Source organism: Chiloscyllium punctatum, chromosome 2 (assembly GCF_047496795.1).
Source record: "Chiloscyllium punctatum isolate Juve2018m chromosome 2, sChiPun1.3, whole genome shotgun sequence".
Classification (NCBI taxonomy): domain Eukaryota; kingdom Metazoa; phylum Chordata; class Chondrichthyes; order Orectolobiformes; family Hemiscylliidae; genus Chiloscyllium; species Chiloscyllium punctatum.
In genome coordinates, this window is record NC_092740.1 from 140,168,300 (window position 1) to 140,189,340 (window position 21,041).

The following is a 21,041-nucleotide window of genomic DNA, read 5'->3' on the forward strand; positions in this document are numbered from 1 at the left end:
GCTAGAGTCATTGAGATGTACAACACAGAAACTAGACCCTTCGGTCCTGATTGGAGGCAGATTCTAAGAATAAAATAACACATGGAGAGCAATATACAATTAAAGAACCAAGAATGCTAACTGCATTAATAGTTCATAATAAATGGGATTTTGCTGTAACTATTATGGCACCATCCAAATGTTCTTTCCATACTGATGTAATTATTGTATATGCTGGGCTCTCCATTCTCACAGATGGGTAAGGTTCACAGATGAGATAGTTGCCTCAATGTTATTGAAGAATACAGGAATTAAATCAGAGTCCTTTTTTAAATAGTTAGCAGGAGTTCTGATTATTGTTAAATGGAAACAGATACTTAATAAAACCAGAGGGAATAGATATTGTTAGGGGATTAAAGCTGTTAAAAGTTGGCAAATTGGATGCATTGATACCCTAGCTGGGGAAATGGTTGTCTGGACCATGAAAAATGTCGGCATAGATACTAACGTGCAGGCTCCAAGGTTCAATGGATCAGGAGGAATCTGTATACCTATCTCACCCCCCTCCACCCCTGCACATCATCTAGCGTGCCCACCTACTGAACAGACCAGCAAGACTGGCACATTAATGTTTCTAATTCACAAAAACATCCAACTTTTTCATGCAGAGGGTGGTATGTGTATGGAATGAGCTTCCAGAGGACGTCGTAGAGGGTGGTACAATTCCAACATTTAAAAGGCATCTGGATGGTTATATGAATAGGAAGGGTTTAGAGGGATATGGGTGCTGGCAAGTGGGACTAGTTTAGGTTAGAATATCTGCTCGGCATGGACGAGTTGGATCGAAGGTTCTGTTTCCGTGCTTACATCTCTATGACTCTATGACTCTAAGTGCCATCCACAGTCTTCAGGCACTTATGAAAAGAGCAGACGATTTGAAAACCATGTGATCTCACATTAATTAGATGAAAGGAACACAGTGTACATGGTAAACTGACAATGCTCTTTAATTTTTACTTGGCTTTGTTTGGCATACCTATTAGCATCAGTATGTACACTAATGGGCTGACAGCACACACAGACTTGCACAGCACCAACACACAAGAAAAGGTCCTCAACTCCACAGCGACTAAAACGTATGCAATTACTAGTTGAGTTTGCATCCATGTCACAATTTTATAGATTAACCTTAGGAACCTTGATCTCGCGGTGAGTGGGACCATATATTGGTGAACACGATAGTCCACTTTTACAGTAGCAGCGCACAACAGAAATCCAAAGATCTGGGCAGGATGAAGGCCATGCCACCAAGCTGAAAAGATAAATGTTGATATGAAAGGCTGAACTTTGCTGCGTTGAAACACCATTCTCCTTAGCCAACCTGCTGTGGTTTTGTTCCATACTCGAACAAACTCGGATATCTTATTAGTTGTCTCAAGTGTCCAGATATCAGTATCGGAGAGGGTAGACTGTTGAATCCTGTCATTTTCCAATCCCAGGCCAACTAGATTGTTAAGAGATTCACTAAGAAGCCATTGAGAGTAATATGCTAATCTGAACATTAAAGCTGTTGTCCAAATCATGAAAATATCTTCAGGAACATTCCACTGAGTGGATCTTTGGTCATGATGCTTAATAACACTAACACAGTTCCTTACAGCCACTCTGAGCATATTCAACACAAAAAACTGTGTGCACTTGTAAAAGAAAGACCATAAGGGTTTGGCAATACATTTCTGATCAGACTTCTTAAGATTTTCCACGTGAGTTTTGAACCTTTGAAAGGAACACAGAGGCCCTCCGAGCAGTGCAGGGAAGTATAGCATGTAGCTGAGATACGGTAATGAATAACAGAGAGTGTCAGCATCAAAGCGATTTTGCTGTACTTTTCGAGCTGGGATCTTGATTTCACCCTCATGAATGTCCAATGACACTGATGTCACTCGTTGGGTTAACAGCATTAGAGATGACAGGGCTATTTTGAACCTGAATATGAAAACAAGCATTGTTCATTTCAATAGTGATTTACCTCACTAACGTTTATGTGTACAACAGTTGCTGGAGTTAGAGAAGAGAGCGATTATTCAACCCTCCCTCATCCTTTCACAGAACTACATAGTCTTTCAGTTGCAGTGCTTAACTCTTTTTCCTTTGCCTTCGGCCTTACCCTGGTTACTCTGAGTCCATTCCAAATATTAGTCTTTTGTTTGTACAAAGATTAATTTGTTCTTACCATAGAACCAAAGTAGGGCACTGTGGGAAAGGAAGTTATTTGGCTCAGTTTTTGGTAGAGCTATCCAATTAATTTTAATCCCTTGCTCTTTCTTCACAACCCTGCCCAAATGTTCCCTTCAAGTATTTATCCTCTTGGTTTAACTTTTTGAATTTACGACTGAATCTGCCTTATGGACCTTTCAGACAGTGCATTCCAGATCACAATAACTGGAGGAATCAAAACATGTTTGCTCTGGGTTCTTTTGTTAGTCACATTAAATTTGTGGCCTTGGTTAGCAACTCTTTCACCACGAGAAACAGATTCTCCTTTTTCATTCTATCAAAACCTTTAATACTTTTTAACATCTCCATTAAATTTGTCTACAAAATAACCAACGCCAACTTTTACCTGCACACACACACACATGACATGGGTGTGGGGGAAAAATACTCACTACTGCTGTCAGGTGGTAGTGTGGGGGTAAAGAAAAAAAAGAAAAAAAACAACCTCAACTCTCCAGACTCACCACATAATGGAAGGCCCTCATTTTTTGGAGCATTCCAGTCATTCTCTTCTGCATGTCTTTAACATACTTTCTAAGGTGTGGTGCCTAGTAATGAACACAGGACTTAATATGGAGCCTGAACATTATCTTATAAAGATTTAGCATAATTCCTTTGCCCTCGAGTGCCAGTGGTCTATTAGTACAGCTGAGTATCACATACATTTTTTTTAACAACCTTATCAATTTGTTCTACCACATTTGTAAAGTTACATGTATGCACCCTCTTCCTGTATCTGCCCTGGGGTAATATTCTTTCCCACTTCACCTACAGTGGTAGTTTCGAAGTCCTGTCTGTCTAGTCTCTGGCCCTCTGTTCAACACGACATTTCTGCAACTGTTGATTCGTGTGACATCACCGGTTAATCCTAATTACAACCTTTTTGAACCTGACTATGTGAGCACAAGTTAAGAGGTTCGTTAGCGTCTGTAAATCAATTCTTTCCTGTTTTTGATTAAATGAGCCATGAATGGGGTCCAGTGCTTTAAAATGCAAATGTGTTTCAAGATGGCTGAGCCCGGGCTTCTGAGCCTGGATCTCATCCATTCCGCCCGCTTCCATTTTCTCCTTTCCTGTCTTTTTCACTTTCCTTGTGTTTCTTCTTTCCTCAGTTTTTTTTAAAGTTTTCAGTGTTTATTATTTATCGTTTGGAGGTTGTGGAGACAACAGCAGTGACAGAGCAGGCAGCGGCCGGGACCCAGTGATATACAGTTGGTGGCAGCAGCTCGGTAGCTGGCGGTGAGGGATGGTGGCTTGGTGGCCTGTGGTGAGGGATGGTGGCTCGGTGGCTGGCGGTGAGGGATGGTGGCTCGGTGGCCAGTGGTGAGGGATGGTGGCTCGGTGGCCAGTGGTGAGGGATGGTGGCTCGGTGGCCAGTGGTGAGGGATGGTGGCTCAGTAGCTGGCGGTGAGGGATGGTGGCTTGGTGATCAGTGGTGAGGGATGGTGGAAATGGTCGCCGTTGAGGGATGGTGGTGAGGGATGGCGGTGAGGGATGGCAATGAGGGATGGCGGCTCAGTGGATGGTGGTGAGGGATGGCGGAAGCAGCAGTCTTCGGTGATATAGAGGTCAGGGCTGAAGCCTTGCGTGCCCCGCCATGTCTTAGCCTAGTCTGAGTGAAAGCATGGCCAGCGAGGAGGGAGAGTGAGCCCTCTTGGAGCTTCTGCAGGCCCATGGCTTAAGAAAGGACTATAATGTTTGACATTTTAACTTTATTTCTTTGTTTTTCTCCTTTATGCTAAGAAGACTGCAGTGCTGAATTTTTAAACTTATTTCTTTATTATTCTATTTTGTGCCTGGGGACCTTGTTCTTCAGATGATGCTGTGTGTGGTGAAATGTTACAGTTTTCACTGCACTCTTGTACCCCGTACTTAAATACAAATGACAATAGAACCTAAGTCTAAATCTAACTTGGTCATTCAATACAGTTTAGCCTTCATCTTCACTCTCTTAAGTCCAAGCATCACAGATTTGAATAGATGTGGTCGATAACTGATTTAGACATTCATTGCCAGATCTACATAGAATCGTAGAGATGTACAGCATGGAAACAGACAGGGTTCTAATCCTGTCTCCTTAGACTGCTAACTATTCCAGGGTTATCCTTAAATGCAATATTAACATCTGCCTCATTTTCTCTACTGCCTTCTCTAGTACTTCTCCAGCCTCAGTTCTAAGAATATGTGTGAAGAACTCTGATATTTGTTTGCTGCTGAGATTCAGATCAACTGAACAGCTGCTTTTTCCACTTCTCGTCCTTCCCCTACACCACCAAGCTAACTTCTAATGTTTCCCCATTCCCTAACCTTGAACTTGTATCTTCATGTGCTTTCACTCCTATCTCCCCATTGACATTGACGTTGACCATATGATCCACCTACTGCTCCCTTCATGCTCTTCTCACAAAACTACGGAGCACACAACTTCCCTTCTTGACTCCCATGTTAGCTGATATTGTTCTCCCTCTTCAAGTACTTACATCAGTTGACAATATTCCTGTCTTCAAAAAAATTACTTTTCTCACCATCCTTGCAAACTGCCATGCCAGCTCCAAACTCTTGTTCCTCTCCAAAGTCCTTGAAGGTGTTGTGTTCAGTTTTTGTGCCAATCCTTCCACGAATTCCATGTTTATAGCACTCCCATCACTTTCACCTCCAACCATAACTGAAACTGCTTTTACTGAAGATGCCATCCTTTACAATCGTGATGAAGGCAAACAACCCATCATCAGCCTTCATCACCCAATTGCAGCCTTTGACATTATTGACTTTACCATCCACCTCTCCTACCACTCCTCCACCATCAGATTGGTGGGAATACTCCCCACTTGCCTGGATGGATACAGCTCCAACAACACTTAAGAAGCTTGACGCCATCCAGGACAAAGCAGTCCGCTTGATTAGCATTGCATCTACAAGCATCTATTCCCTCCACCATGACACTCAGTAGCAGCATTGCGTACTATCTACAAGATGCATTGTGGTAATTCACAGAAGATCCTCAGACAGCACTGTCCGAACCCGTGACCACTTCCATCGAGAAGGGCAAGGGCAGCAGATATATGGGAGCACCACCTTCAAGTTCCCCTCCAAGCCACTCACTATCCTGACTTGAAAATATATCTCCGCTCCTTCACTGTCACTCGGCCAGAATCCTGGAATTCTCTCCCTAGCAGCATTGTGGTTAAACCCACAGCAGGTGGACTGCAGCGGTTCAAGTAGTCAGGTCACCACCACCACCTTCTCAATGGCAACTATGGACAGGCAATAAATGCTGAGCCCAGCCAGTGATACCCACATCACAGAAAATGAATAAATAAATAAAACTACTGGGGCTGTTTCTGTGCTGTACATCTCTATGATTCTATCTGGTTATATTCTTAGTCAATAAGTCCATAAGATGTAAAAACAGAAATAAGATATTTGGCCCATCAAGTTTTCTCTACCTTTCAATGAGATAATGGATGATCTGATAATCCTCAATTCCACTTTCCGACCTTAGCCTCATTACTCTTGAATTCCTTATTGATTAAAAATCTGTATATCTCAGCATTGAGTATATTTAAGGACGCAGCGCCAACAGCCCTCTGTGGTAAAGAAATCCACAGACTGACTACTAAACTCTAAACTCTCTCACAAAGGGAAACAACATCTCTGTATCTACCCTGTCAAGCCCCCAAGATCTGTTTCCTCTCATTCTTCCAAACTCCAAGGAGCACATTGATTTGATTGAAGTCAAAGTACTACAGATGACTGTCAGGGACATTGAGGACAACAAAGAAGGTATGGTTCGGCCACATTTAAAATACTCTATACAGTTCTGGTTGCCACTTTACCAAAAGGATGTGGACGCTTTGGAGAGGGTGCAGAGAAGGTTTACGAGGATGTTGCCTGGTATGGAAGGTGCTAGCTATGAAGAGAGGTTGAGTAGGTTAGGTTTATTTTCACTAGAAAAACGGAGATTGAGGGGGGACCTGATTGAGGTTTACAAAATCATGAAGGGTATAGGCAGGATGGATAGAGACAAGCTTTTTCCCAGGGTGAAGGATTCAATAATGGGAGATCATGCTTTCAAGGTGAGAGGTGGAAAGTTTAAGGGGGATACACGTGGCAAGTACTTTACACAGAGGGTGCTGGGCGTTTGGAACGCGTAGATTTATTTAAGATGTGTCTGGACAGATGCATGAGTAGGTGGGGAGCAGGGGGGTACAAATGGTTAGGAATTGACTGACAGGTTTAGGCAGTACATTTGGATTGGCTCAGGCTTGGAGGGCCGAAGGGCCTGTTCCTGGGCTGTAAATTTTCTTTGTTCTTTGTTCTTTGCTCTATATAGAGGAGAAGTCAAAGCCGGGGATATCCAATTGGTGAAACCTACAAGAACAGCTCATGAGAGTGTTGATAGAATCTGTAATGTATTTTAGGATCAAGGAAGGAAAGGATTTCCTTCAAGCCGAGCAATACCCCAGTCCATACTCATTTATCATCCTCACCTCATGTAAGGTGACCCTTTGGCGACACGGTGGCTCAGTGGTTAGCACTGCTGCCTCATAGCGCCAGGGACCTGGGTTCAATTCCCGCCTCAGGCGACTGACTGTGTGGAGTTTGCATGTTCTCCCCGTGTCTGCGTGGGTTTCCTCCGGGTGCTCCGGTTTCCTCCCACAGTCCAAAGATGTGCAGGTTAGGTGAATTGGCCAGGCTAAATTGCCCGTAGTGTTAGGTGTAGGGGAATGGGTCTGGGTGGGTTGCTCTTTGGAGGGTCGGTGTGGGCTTGGTGGGCCGAAGGGCCTGTTTCTACACTGTAGGGAATCTAATCTTGGCACGAAGCAGCTACCAGGTGGCTTTCTGCCACCCACTTCCCTCTCACAACAACCCAACAACAGGAATCCTCTCCCAGCAGCCTTTGTCTTGTGCAGTATATGACAGCTGCAATATGATGTCTTTCAATCCTGGAGGCTTAGTCCTTCCCACCCCCCGCCCTGGGTGCCACTTTGTCAATATCGAAGCCATATTACACAATTGATTTTTAAAAATGAATTCAGGGATGTGGGTGATGCTGGCTGGACCGACATTTATTGCCCATTCCTAATTGCCCTTGACAGGCGGTGATGAGCTGCCATCTTGAATTGCTGCAGTCAGTTTGGAGTAGGTATTTGCACAGTGCTGTTAGATTTTGAACCAGCAATAGTGTAGAAATGGGATATAGCTCCAAGTTTAGATGGGGATTAGCTTGGAGAGGAACTTGCTGTTGTGTCTGCTACCCTTGTCCTTCCAGACAGTAGTAGTTGTACATAGTTGCCTTAGGAGAATTGGTGAATTTCTCCTTGAGTATTGTTTAAGCTGTGTTCATCCAGGTAAGTGGGAAGTATTCCATCACACTCCTGACTTGTGCCTCACAAATGGTGGACAGGCTTTGGGGAGTCAGGAGGTGAGTTACTCACTTCAGTATTCCTCACCTCTGACCTGCTTTTGTCGACACTTCGACTAGTTCAGTTCAGTTTCTGGTCAGTGGTAACCATCCAGGATGTTGATGGATGGATTGAGGATTAATCTGGTGAGGTTTCAATTTTGCATTTGCTGTAGTACAAGGCTGTGTCTGTGTCCTACAGATTATCCCATTCTTCAAGTTTTCTATTATTTTGCGATCTCTGTGCACCCGATGATCACATCCCCCATTTTGCTTGAACCTCTTTACATGTCCCTGCCTTACCCCCAGAGCCTCTGACTATTAACGCAACAATACCCTTGCTGAGCTTGTACCCTCCCCATATCAAGGCTGAGTGAATATGCCTCACCTTAACCAACACCACCATTTCCCCACCACCCAGCCCCCACCCCCACTTTGATTCCAAGCAGTCTCCCTCTCCAAATTCCAGCCAACGATCTACAATTAACCCACTCATTATGACTGTTCACTCATCCCCAGTGAATACAACCAGGCCACTTCCCAGATCCGAGCTGCCCAAAGCCTCAGTGGCACAGTGGTTAGCACTGCTGCCTCACAGCGCCAGAGATCCGGGTTCAATTCCCGCCTCAGGCGACTAACTGTGTGGAGTTTGCACGTTCTCCCCGTGTCTGCGTGGGTTTCCTCCGGGTGCTCCGGTTTCCTCCCACAGTCCAAAGATGTGTAGGTCAGGTGAATTGGCCATGCTAAATTGCCCGTAGTGTTAGGTAAGGGGTAAAGGTAGGGGTATGGGTGGGTTGCGCTTCGGCGGGGCGGTGTGGACTTGTTGGGCCGAAGGGCCTGTTTCCACACTGTAAATAATTTAATCTAATCTAATCTAATGGCACATGTATTAACTTTTAAAACCTTCAAATCATGTACAAACCATCCTTACCCAACTGACTGTGATTCAATCCCTGGACTACAACAGCACAGATATTTGCATCGGATTAACTGCCCAAACTAATCGTGACCAAGCCTATAGGAAAAGCCCAGGTCCTGAACTGAATGTAATGGAACGCACAAATGACTGGAATTCACACTTGCCCCACTAAGTATGCTTCCCCTTTTGTCTTTCATGCAATACTGTTTCTTCAAGTTCATGTACTGTGTTTGTCAAATATAATGCTGGCATTTGCTCCAGCTTTGACATTCACGCAGGACCTTGCCATGTCCAAACCTACTTTCCCTTTTCAATTTCCTTCTCGTTATGTAATGGGACCTCCAGCAGAAGGTAGCCATGGTGATTGTGGACATGCAAGGGAGCTGAGCAGTTCTGAGCAGGAATGCAACCAGCAGGTGGCAATGTTTAGGGAGGGCAACTGAAGTAGTTGAATGGACTCTCATTGGAAATACATTGTGTCGTTGGTGGAAAAAAAGATCTTGTGTGAAGGGAAGCCAGACAGACAAAGGGATTTCTCAGCCTAACATAATCCATGTGGTATATAATTCTTGTTTGTCCTTAATTTCCATCTGTTTGTTTTGACCTGATGCCACTAGAGTGAAGAATTCCTGCTTCATGATCTTTGGTGATGAAAATGTGTTGCTGGAAAAACGCAGCAGGTCAGGCAGCATCCAAGGAACAGGAGAATCGACGTTTTGGGCACAAGCCCTTCTTCAGGAATCCTGAAGAAGGGCTTGTGCCCGAAACGTCAATTCTCCTGCTCCTTGGATGCTGCCTGACCTGCTGCGCTTTTCCAGCAACACATTTTCAGCTCTGATCTCCAGCATCTGCAGTCCTCACTTTCTCCTCATGATCTTTGGGTCTGCCAAGCTACCTGTCTGTGTTTCCTTTTGTGCTAAACTGCTTCATGTGAAAGAAAAGTTGTTGTCTTTTTTGCTGAAGTGGCACTTGAGAAGGTGACACTCGTGCATTGCCTTTGTCCATTTGGATGGAGCGATGGTCCATGGAGACATTGAACCTATTCAACATGGAGTACCTAATGCAGTTGTGGTGGCTCCAGTGAAGGTAAAGCAAAGAAAATGGTCATGAAAGCTGTGTATTTATCCAGACTGGAGGCCGAAGACCTGACTCAACAATAACACTTGGCTTATGCAGCCAAGTTTCTGAAATGTTGAGTATCTCAACTGAGCCAGGAATAATTGGGAAGAGATAATTAATTCTGACAGGTAAGGTAATTGGAACACAAGTAAATGGTTAAAGGCTTCTTATCTTGCATTTAAGGAGGGAGGTTGTAATTGTGTGAGTTTAACTCAAGAATTAACCCAACATACTTACAGAGAGGAGTATACCCTGGTTGTGAGTGTTTGCATGCCCTTTTTTGTTATTTGAAAAATCTTTTGTTGTGCTTTTAGTTGCACTTCAGTCCATTGGTGGATAAGGTGTGTGTAGAGGATCTGAGCAGAATAGATCACACTGGTGTGCCAAAGGTTCATCCATCACACAAGCACTTGAATTATTCTGGCACCTTTGATACACCATTAGACGGTTCAGCTCAGAGTGATAGTGCAGTGTGACAGTATTGAGTGTTGACCATCTTCAAGGTCAAAGGGAAGCCAGAACACATTTATTAATAAATCATGGCAATTGTTGCAACTAACAGATACATGAATAAAAAAAAAACATTGTCTTCCCTTTGGCAGATCAACAGCAGAATGTCGACCACTGACTTAATGCAATTTTCCACAAAGTTCTCATTTGCTACTCAATCAAGTCAATCTCATTGATCTTCTCAAATTTGTTTGTAATGACACAGGGCATCCAGCACATTTTTTTATATATTGGTTGTGCATTTCAGATGTATTAATTTTGGAGCAATGCTTATTTTGGTCTCTTTCACTTTTATTAATGATTTTCTTTTGGTCTATTTCCAATTGGTGCTGGAAGATATTTCCATGGTACTGTGTCTATGGATGCCTCAATGCTCCTGTTGTTACTGGAGCACATATTATACTGGTTTTGCCCATGAATTATTTGGAATTTAAAAAAAAATCATTCATGGGATGACAATGTTGCTGGCTAGGCCAGTGTTTATTGCTCATAGGGTAACTAAGAGTCAACTACATTGCTGTGGGTCTGGAGTCACATGTAGACCATACCAGGAAAGGTAGCAGTTTCCTTCACTACTGGACATTAGTGAACCTGGTGAGTTTTCTCAACAATCAACAATGGATTCATGGTCATCGTTAGACTCTTAATTCTAGATTTTGATTGAATTCAAATTCCACCATCTGCCATGGCATGATTCAAATGTGGCATCCCCAGAACATGACCTGGGTCTCTGGATTAATAGTCCAGTTATAATACCCCTAGGCTATCGCCTGCCCCAGGAAATGCAGGGAGAGGAAGCCTCATCTTAAATTTAAGTAAGAGCTTAATGAATATAAACTACTGCATAATAGGACTTTTTAATGCAGGTAGTTCATGACTCTATTTGAGTTGATCTGCCTTTCTGATGCTTCCAAACTGGCTTACTGATTTGAAAGTTCTAACTGAGTAATATGTCAAAGAGTTACCGTAATTTTCTGGATGAAAATAAATTCACAAGAAGTAACCGCATCAGTATGCTTACATTTTGAATGTGTCTTGTTTTCTCAATTGTCATTTTTCTTTTTAGAGACAACTGCTCAAAACTTTATTTGCAATATATTTGTATTGAATTAACTTGGGCATGTAACTCTGACGGCTGCTAGTTTTTAAACTCTTTAACTTTTGCCTTCTGCTGTAACAATGCTGACAGCTAAATGGAGGTAGAACAGTTGATTAAAGAGGTTAAGTGGTTTTTAGAATGCAGCTTGTGGAGTAGAATGCATCAGAGTTCAAAGAAATCTGCCTAAATACTAAAGTCATGTCTAACATCCAAGCCGTTAGACAAGAAGACGTTGGAGCAGGAATGGACCATTTCCTATCTAGTCTGTTCGACCATTCAATGATATCTGATAATCTCAACTCCACTTTCCTGACTTTTTCTCATAACTCTTCATTTCCTTACTGATTAAAAATCTGTCTCGATTAGTCTTGAATATACTTACTGACCCAGCATTGATAGCCTCTGTGGTAAAGAACCCCACAGATTCACTATCATCTGAGAGACAATATTCCTCTTCAACTCTGTCTCAGGCATTCATGAACATCACAAACAATCTTCAACTCTGGTCTCCTACTGTTGGCTATTTGCCAGTCTGGGCAGGAAACTGAACTGGGAACTGATAATGAGCGTGTGCTGTCAGATTCTTCGATCAATTTGTGTTTTATGAGAATTCCCCACTTGAGCACACTCTTGCTCTGTTCTATAAGAGCATTAAATCTTAAGCAATAGGAACAGGGGTAGCTGTCCAGTCCCTCAGGCCTGCTGCGCCATTCTATAGGACTATGGCTGATCTCCAAATCATGGCTGATCCGACACTCCTCATGTCCACTTTCCTGTCCTTCCTTGTGTAACCCTTGTTTTCCTCTCTGATCAAGAATCTATCTCAGCCTTAAATATGCACAAGGGCTATGCCCCCACAGGTCTCTGCAGAAAGATGTTCCAAAGACACTCAACTCTCTAAAAGAAGAAATTGCTCCTCATGTCAGTCTTAAATTGGTGACCCTTTATTCTGAGACTATGCCCTCTGGCCGTAGACTCTCCCATGAGGAGAAACATCCTCTTAGTATTTATCCTGTCAAGCCCCTTAAGAACCCTATGTGTTTCCAGAAGATCACCTCTCATTCTTTTAAACTCCAGTGAGTAGAGTCTGAATCTGTTTGGCCTTTGCTCATAAGACAATCATCCTAGTGACCCTTCTCTAAACTGCCTCCACTGAAATGATAAATTTCCTTAAATAAAGGGATCCAAGCTGCTCACAGTATTTCACATGTGAGTTCACCGGCAACATTGTAAATTTGCAGTAAGACTTATTGTCTAATGGTCTAGGTGTTAGTCATGAGTTTAGTGTAAGTGCTAATAACTATGCTGAATTGAGATCAAGTCGATGCCTAGATATTAGTACATAGAAAATAGAACATTACAGCGCAGTACAGGCTCTTTGACCCTTGATGTTGTGCCGACCTGTGAAACCAATCTGAAGCCCATCTATCGTACACTATTCCATTCTCATCCGCATGTCTATCCAATGACCATTTAAAACAACCTTAAAGTTAGCAAATCTACTACTGTTGCAGGCAGGGCATGCCACACCCTTACTACGCTCTGAGTAAAGAACCTACCTCTGACATCTATCCTATAAATATCACCCCTCAGTATAAAGCTATGTCCCTTCATGCTAGCCATCACCATCCGAGGAAAAATGCTCTCACTGTCCACCCTATCTAATCCTCTGATCATCTTGTATGCCTCTATTAAATCACCTTTTAACCACCTTCTCTCTAACAAAAACAGCCTCAGCCTTTCCACATAAGACCTTCCCTCCATACCAGACAACATCCTAGTAAAGCTCCTCTGCACCCTTTCCAATGCTTCCACATCCTTCCTATAATGCGGTGATCAGAACTGTATGCAATTCTCCAAGTGCAGCCGCATCAGAGTTTTGTACAGCCGCAATATGACCTCATAGCTCCAAAACCCAAACCCTCTACCGATAAAAGCTGACACACCATATACTTTCTGAACAACTCCATCAACCTGGGTGGCAACTTTCCGGGATCTATGTACATGAACAACGAGATCTCTCGGCTCATCCATACTACCAAGAATCTTACCATTAGCTCAGTACACTGTAGAGAGGAACCTCGATTATCCGAATGACATAGGCGAGGAGTATTATGTTCGGATAACCGAATGTTCAGATAATCGAATGCCAGATAACATAGTCTAGCCAAGCATCGGGACCTTGCGATCTTGTCCGGATTATCCGAAATTTGGATAACCGCATGCCGGGTAATCAAGTATTCCTGTTACTCCTTCCAAAGTGAATCACCTCACGCTTTTCTGCATTAAACTCTATTTGCCACCTCTCAGCCCAGCTCCGCAGCTTATCTATGTCCCTCTGTAACCTGCAACATCTTTCCACACTGTCCACAACTCCACCAACTTTAGTGTCATTTGCAAATTTACTAACCCATTCTTCTATGCCTTCCTCCAAGTCATTTATAAAATTGACAAACTAGCAGTGGCCCCAAAACAGATCTCTGCGGTACACCACTGGTAACTGAACTCCAGGACGAACATTTCCCAACAATCAGTACCCTCTGTCTTCTTTCAGCTAGCCAATTTTTTATCCAAACCATTAAATCACCCTCGATCCCATGCCTCCATATTTTTTGCAATATGCCAAAGGCTCTGCAATCTCGTCCCTAGCTTCCTAGAGAATCCTAGGATAAATCCCATCTGGCCCAGAGAATTTATCTATTTTCACACTTTCTAGAATTGCTAGCACCACCTCCTTATGAACCTCAATCCCATCTAGTCTAATAGCCTGTACTCAGTATTCTCCTCAACAACATTGTCCTTTTCCTGTGTGAGTACTGATGAAAAATATTCTTTTAGTGTCTCTACTATCCCTCTTCAGACTCCATGGACAAATTCCCACTACTGTCCTTGAGTGGCCTAAATCTTACCCTTGTCATTCTTTCATTCCTGACATACCTACAGAAAGCTTTAGGGTTTTTCTTGATCCTACCTGCCAAGGACTTCTCATGGCCCCTCCTGGCTCTTCTTAGCTACTCTTTCCGTCTTTCCTGGCTAACTTGTAACTCTCAAGTGCCCTAATTGAGCCTTCACATCTCATCCTCACATGAGCCTCCCCCTTCCTCTTGACAAGATATTCAACTTCTTTAGTAAACCATGGTTCCCTCGCTCGATCACTTCCTCCCTGCCTGACTGGTACAGACTTATCTAAGACAGGTAGTAGCTGTTCCTTAACCATTCTCCACATTTCAAATATGCCCATCCCCTGCAGTTTCCTTCCCCATCTTCTGCATCCTAAACCTCGTCTTATTGCATCATAATTGCCTGTCCCCCAGCTATAACTTTTGCCCTGCAGTATATACCTATCCCTTTCCATTGCTAAAGGAAACATAACCGAATTGTGGTCACTATCACCAAAGTGCTCACCTACTTCCAAATCTAACACCTGGCCTGGTTCATTACCCAATACCAAATCCAGCAAGAGCCTCGTCTCTTGTTGGTCTATCTATATACTGTGTCAGGAAACCTTGCACACATTGGACAAAAACTGATCCATCTAAAATACTTGAACTATAGTGTTTCCAATCAATATTTGGAAAGTTAGAGTCCCCTGTAATATCTACCCTATTACTTTGCTTCTATCCAGAATCATCTTTGCAATCCTTTCCTCTACATCTCTGTAAGTTTTCAGAAGCCTACAGAAAACTCCCAACAGAGTGGCCTCTTATTTCCTGTTTCTAACCTCAGCCCATATTACCTCAGTAGACTAGTCCTCATCAAATGTCCTTTTTGTCACCATAATGCTGTCCTTGACTAACAATGCCACACCTCCCCTTCTTTTACCACCTTCCTTTATCTTACTGAAACATCTAAACCCCGGAACATGCAACAACCATTCCTGTGTCTGCTCTATCCATGTCTCCAAAATGGCCACAACATCGAAGTCTTGGGTACCAACTTATGCTGCAAGTTCACCCACCTTATTCCGGATGCTCCTGGCATTGAAGTAGACACACTAAAAAAAACCTTCCTGCCTGCCAGTACACTCTTGCAATCTTGAAGCCTTATTCGTGACCTCAGTACTCTCAACCTCCTTTACATTGGAACTACAATTCAGGTTCCCATCCCCCTGCTGAAGAGCATTAGCAAACTGCACCCACCTACCCCCAGAATATTGGTACCCCTCTGATTCAGGTATAGGCCATCGCGTTTATAGAGTTCCCACCTACCCCAGAATGAACCTCAATTATCCAGGTAATAGTACTTATAAATAATACACTTACTTGATGTCTGTTGCTTCTTGTAGATAATATTCTTTGTAGTGTAGCCAGAGGTGGCAGAGTGTTTGCCATGTCATCTGACTGAGGAAGGTCCATTTGTGAACAATTCTAGACTTCAGGCAGTGTATAAGTACCACTGCAAAAACAGCAGGTATGAGCACCATCATGGCATAATGCCCCATGGAAACAATCGCTAAAAGAAGTCCTCCAAACATAAGGAATATATATCTGGAAAAATATAACAAATTCTGTTCTTTAAATGAGACTATGTAAATTGCAACTTAATTGCTTAAATTGGCTTGTCTAAAAGAAATACAAATACATGCACCTACAGAGATACACAAACTCACATACACACTCCTATTTCAAGCCACATATGCAAACATATAGACAGAAATACAAATACACCAGCATGCATACTCATATTTTATATAGTCACACACATGTATGGACACAGTTATGAACTCTTTTGCATGGTATCATGTTACATACACTGATACAAACAGTGTTTAACACATATACCTAAACACACAATATCAGCTAATGTATGAATTCATACTGTGAGTTCAAACTGAGGCTGAATCAGCCCTCTCAAATATATGCAACAGATCCTAGGCCACAATTTCTAAATCAAATTCTTTGATCATTTATCTCATTGCTGCCCTTTAGAACAGTAACTAAATTTCAAGAAGCCGTTGTTGACTATAAAGCACTTTAAAATGACCTGAAATCACGAACTGTCCTAAATAACTGCAAGTTCTTTCTTTATTTTGCAGCTTTTGTTTTCTCCTTCCTCAAAATAGGAAGGAGAGAAACCTAAGGGAGACTCTGTAAGTTCTTGAGGTCCAGTTTGCAAATTTGAGTGTCTAAATGGCAGGAAACCACAAGACTACTTACAAAATGTTGCAATAAATTGTTAAATTAAACTTTAAATAGAGTGGTGCAGTTTGAATATGGATTCAATGTTGCATTTCCCAGTGCATCATGCACGAGTCCTGGAATCACTCATACCTTATTGCTAGGTCCAGTCACTATCCTACTCTTAGTACTACACTAGAAGGCTCTTAGCTTCCATTCTCCTGTCTCCCCTTAGTCCTCTGTACTGACAGACACCAGTAACTGTCCTCCACTTTAACCAGAGTCAGAGAGTATTTCCAATAAAACAAAGAGCTGCGGATGCTGGAGATCTGGTTTTAATGAAGAGGAACTGGACTTGAAACATTAACTCTGCTTTCTTCCACAGATGCCGCCAGATCTGCAAGGTTTCACCAGCAATTTCTGTTTCAGGGCTTCATTTACTGCCAGAACCTGATGCCTGACCCAGTGCCACTAATCCCTGGAACCTTAAAATGGAATCAGCTAGTGGATCGAGCTCAAATTTGATGGGTGCAAAACTCCAATCCTTCCTGTGCTATATTTCTGGGCCTCCCCCAATACCAGCAAGGTTGTGAAATTCCCACAAACCCCACTTAGCTATTGCTTTTAAACATCTGTCACGGTGTTTTTCTGGCCTTGAAAAACGTACATGTGAGAAGTTATGTTTCTCAGCTTTACACCTTGTCAAATGTTTATAGTTTGAAGATGAAGGAAGGTCTTTCAATTTTTGTAGCACCGTTTGGAAATTCTAACTCTTTCCAAGTGCTTCACAGCAACGAGACATGTTTGAAATAGTCATAATCATACAGCCATACAGCACAGAAATAGACCCTTCAGTCCAATTAGTCCATGCTGAACATAGTCCCAAACTAAACTAGTCCCACCAGCCTGCTCCTGACCAATATCCCTCCAAACCTTTCCTATTCATGTGCTTATCTAAATGGTTTTTAAACATTGTCATTATACCCACATCCACCACTTCCTCAGGAAGGTCTTTCCACATGCAAACCACCCTCTATGTAAAACAACTGCCCCTCATTTATTTTTTTAAATCGTTCTCCTCTCACTTTAAAAATGTGCCCTCTAATCTTGAAATATATTACCAAGGAGTATGCCCTCTGCAGACCAAGTAACCTTAAATTCAGATGAGCTGAAGTGGCAGTCACTTAGCTCCAGGGAGTCGCATTCAATAACCATATTGTATGAGAATGCTTGTAGTGCAGGAAATAAAGTGACCAATTTGTGCATAGCAAAATCCCACAAACAGCAATATGATAATGATCAGATACACTGTTTTAGTGGTCATGTTTGTAGGTGTAAATGTTGCCCAGGACACTGGGAGGACTCTCATGCTCTTCTTTAAAGTAGTGCCCAAGGATTTTTTACATTGATCTGAGACAGCAAGTGAAACACTGTTTTAATACATTACCTGAAAGACATCACCATTGGCAGAAAAGCATTCCTCCATACTGAAATATCAGCTTAGGCAAAAATCTTCAACATATGTGTGATCACTGTCTTGTCAGACTTAAGATGTCTATTAGCTCTCACACAGAAAATTTCTACTTAAAAATAAATATTACTGTTGTGGGAATAAAGTTCTCAAATGTTTAAATTCTAGTTTATCTTCAACTAATTTAAAAAAGTAAACAGCATATTTTTGTATCACTACTGCTAATTGAGCCATATGAGTTTGTAACCCTTGGCTCACCATAGGATAGGGCACAGGAGATATTCTTGTATTTTATGTTATATAATCAAAGCACTTGGAACAGTTCAACAGTTTCATGATAATCAAATCCCTGCTGTCACACAACTATTTGTTTTTTCTTTTTGTTTGTCTCGTTATTTAAATGCAGCAGCTGTTTACAAGAGTGGGTTCCAAATTTAGCCACGGCAGCTCAGTGGTTAGCACTGCTGCCTTGCAGCACCAGGGTCCCAGGTTTGATTCCAGCCTTGGGCAACTGTCTGTGTGGAATTTGCACGTTCTCCCCGTGTCTGCGTGGGTTTCCTCTGGGTGCTTTGGTTTCCTCCCACAGTCCAAAGATGTGCAAGTCAGGTGAATTGGCCATGCTAAATTGCCCATAGTGTTAAGTGCGTTAGTCAGAGGGAAATGTGTCTGGGTAGGTTACTCTTCGGAAGGTGGCTGTTGGCCTGTTGGGCCAAAGGGCCTGTTTCCACACTGTAGGAATCTAATCTAAAAAAAAGAACCCTCATTCTCATTTTGATCACTTAACAAAGGAGAGTAAAGAATATACTTTGTAATCAAATTAAAATAATGTTTGTTTGCTCCTTAATTTCCTAGGTCTATCTTATATAGTCTTCAAGGACTGAAAGAAACAATCAGTCAGGCTAGATTTCTGTCATTCTCCTGTCTCTTCACAACTCAATTCTTGTACAGAAACAAAATATTGTATATGCTAGAAATCTGAAAGAAGATCAAACATTGTTGGAAATAGCCGGCAGCTCAGACAATATCTTGGACATTGAAATGGAGATAATGTTTCAGGCTGTTGACCTTTCATCATGATGAGTACATTCTGGAAATGCAAATGTGTGAAAGAAACATTTTACAACACAAACAGCAATGCCTTACAATATCAATGATGTGTGGATATCAGTGGCACCTCCAAGAAAAGGCACCATTGTGAATGATCTGTATCTTTTAGGGATCTTTTAGCCCTTTTGCTGTTAATCTTGCTGTGTTAAGTCTGTGTGGCCCTTCACTCCCAATTGCTAAGGAAATCTTGACTTTCAGCATTGGAAACACCTTAACCTAAAATCCATACCTCTGAACCATTAAATTGTGTTAGGAAGTCTGCTGTGTCTCAATTTAAACTAGGGAATGTTTTGGACATTCTCAAAATATGCTCTTACTTTTTCCTTGCTTGCTATTGATACAGCACATACTTTGATCATTTGCTTTTTTGTGTGAGTTAAACTGGCCTCTTGATAGGGATTTGTCTGCTTACCAGCAAGCTCTGTTTTCAACACTGTAATGAATGAGCACATTAAAGGTTGTCCCATATACTTTAAGACAGTTAACTATGTATTTCTCCTGCAGATTACCTTGCTTGACCATTCAAGCACAATGGATCTCACCAGCATGATGTTTATCACTCCAATCACCCATGTTATATTAACAATAATGGTCTGACAATTAATTGCTCATCGGGGATTGGATTAACTCTGTGAATTAGTTTATTTAAAACAGGAAAATGAACTATAAGCTATAAAACAGACTATTCAGTAAACCAACAGCAAAGTGGTTGTCAGACAGGGTTGCAACATTTATACGCATGGCACACGTAGTCCTTAAAAGGTGAACACAGTTAAAGGCAAGATCACATCCACATTACTAATCAGCCTGAAACTTTAATAAGGAGGAGAAAGTGAGGACTGCAGATGCTGGAGATCAGAGCTGAAAATGTGTTGCTGGAAAAGTGCAGCAGGTCAGGCAGCATCCAAGGAGCAGGAGAATCTACGTTTCGGGCATCACCCGAAACGTCGATTCTCCTGTTCCTTGGATGCTGCCTGACCTGCTGCGCTTTTCCAACAACACAGTTTCAGCTCTGAAACTTTAATAACTCTACTTTTGTAGCTTGCATTTAGACCTTTACTCAAGCTCTGTACTGTATTTACAAATGCAAAAGTCTACAAAATGAAGTCACAAAACATTCTGTTTCCTTTTTATACCATTCCAATATAATGTTAACTCAAGATTTGAATTCAATTTATCAGCAGAACAATTATATTTTAACACAAGTCACTGAAATATTGACCTTCAGCATTGGATGCACCTTAACCCAAAAACATACCATGGTGTTATTCCAACCTACCCAAAAAGGTTCCACCTGCTTTGTTACCCACTGCTCAACTGGAAACGTACATGTTCACAACATTGAGATCACAGAACATATGCAATGGAATTAAGAACTTTTAACGATTAAAAGATAGGGCATGGTGCCACATATTACTGATAAAGCTTAGGCATTCTTACCTTGCAGTCAGGTGAAGGTGTCCTGTGATGGAGAGGTGATAGAAAGCAAGTGCAAATGGGGCACTCAGAAACTGGTGGATGGTGACTGGGTAATAGTCTAACTCAGACTGTAAAAACTCTAAATCCATCCTGTTTAATCTACTGTTTAAAACAAGTTAAAGCACATTACCTTTACAACTACCAATATGCTAAAGCATAGGTGGCAATATTTTAAAGAAAACCATAATTTGTAGCACACACCAACACCAAACTAACATGTCATTATATAGCTTCTCCATATTTAAACTGCACTTGAGAAAATACATAATAGAAAACAATGTCTATAGAGCAAGAGAAGGAAATAACTGATTAATGCTCCTGTTCCCCAGTAACTGAACAATTCAAACGAGGCACTTAATCAAAATGCCAGATAAGCAGCTTGAACTATCTGACTCCAAAGTATTCCTGCTGTGAACAATACATATCCCTGGCACGTTAATTGGCTTCTAGGATCCGCAGTATTTGCCTAAAGCTTACATTTAAAACAAAATATTTTAGTTTTCATGCTCTGTTTGGGATAAGCCTATGTGTATCCAGGGAACATGGTTCCATGTACCATT

General features: G+C 42.0%; 1 protein-coding gene across 1 annotated transcript; it reads right to left on the bottom strand.

Moving 5' to 3' along the window:
- Positions 1 to 992: 992 nt before the first annotated feature.
- Positions 993 to 20,570, bottom strand: mboat4 (membrane bound O-acyltransferase domain containing 4). The gene is made up of 3 exons (XM_072591353.1): positions 20,443 to 20,570; positions 15,570 to 15,794; positions 993 to 1,965 (listed from the first exon to the last, which is right to left on the bottom strand). The coding sequence occupies exons 1-3, from the start codon at positions 20,568 to 20,570 to the stop codon at positions 993 to 995; spliced, it is 1,326 nt and encodes a 441-aa protein (XP_072447454.1).
- Between the last annotated feature and the right edge of the window lie 471 nt (positions 20,571 to 21,041).

What these genes read in the sequence shown, in the direction of transcription:
- mboat4 (XM_072591353.1), bottom strand. Translation starts at nt 20,570, where the DNA reads ATGGATTTAGAGTTTTTACAGTCTGAGTTAGACTATTACCCAGTCACC. An exon ending in CACCTTCACCTGACTGCAAG is followed by an intron (nt 15,795 to 20,442) that starts GTAAGAATGCCT and finishes ATATTTTTCCAG; the next exon opens with ATATATATTCCTTATGTTTG. An exon ending in CAAGAAGCAACAGACATCAA is followed by an intron (nt 1,966 to 15,569) that starts GTAAGTGTATTA and finishes TTTCATATTCAG; the next exon opens with GTTCAAAATAGCCCTGTCAT.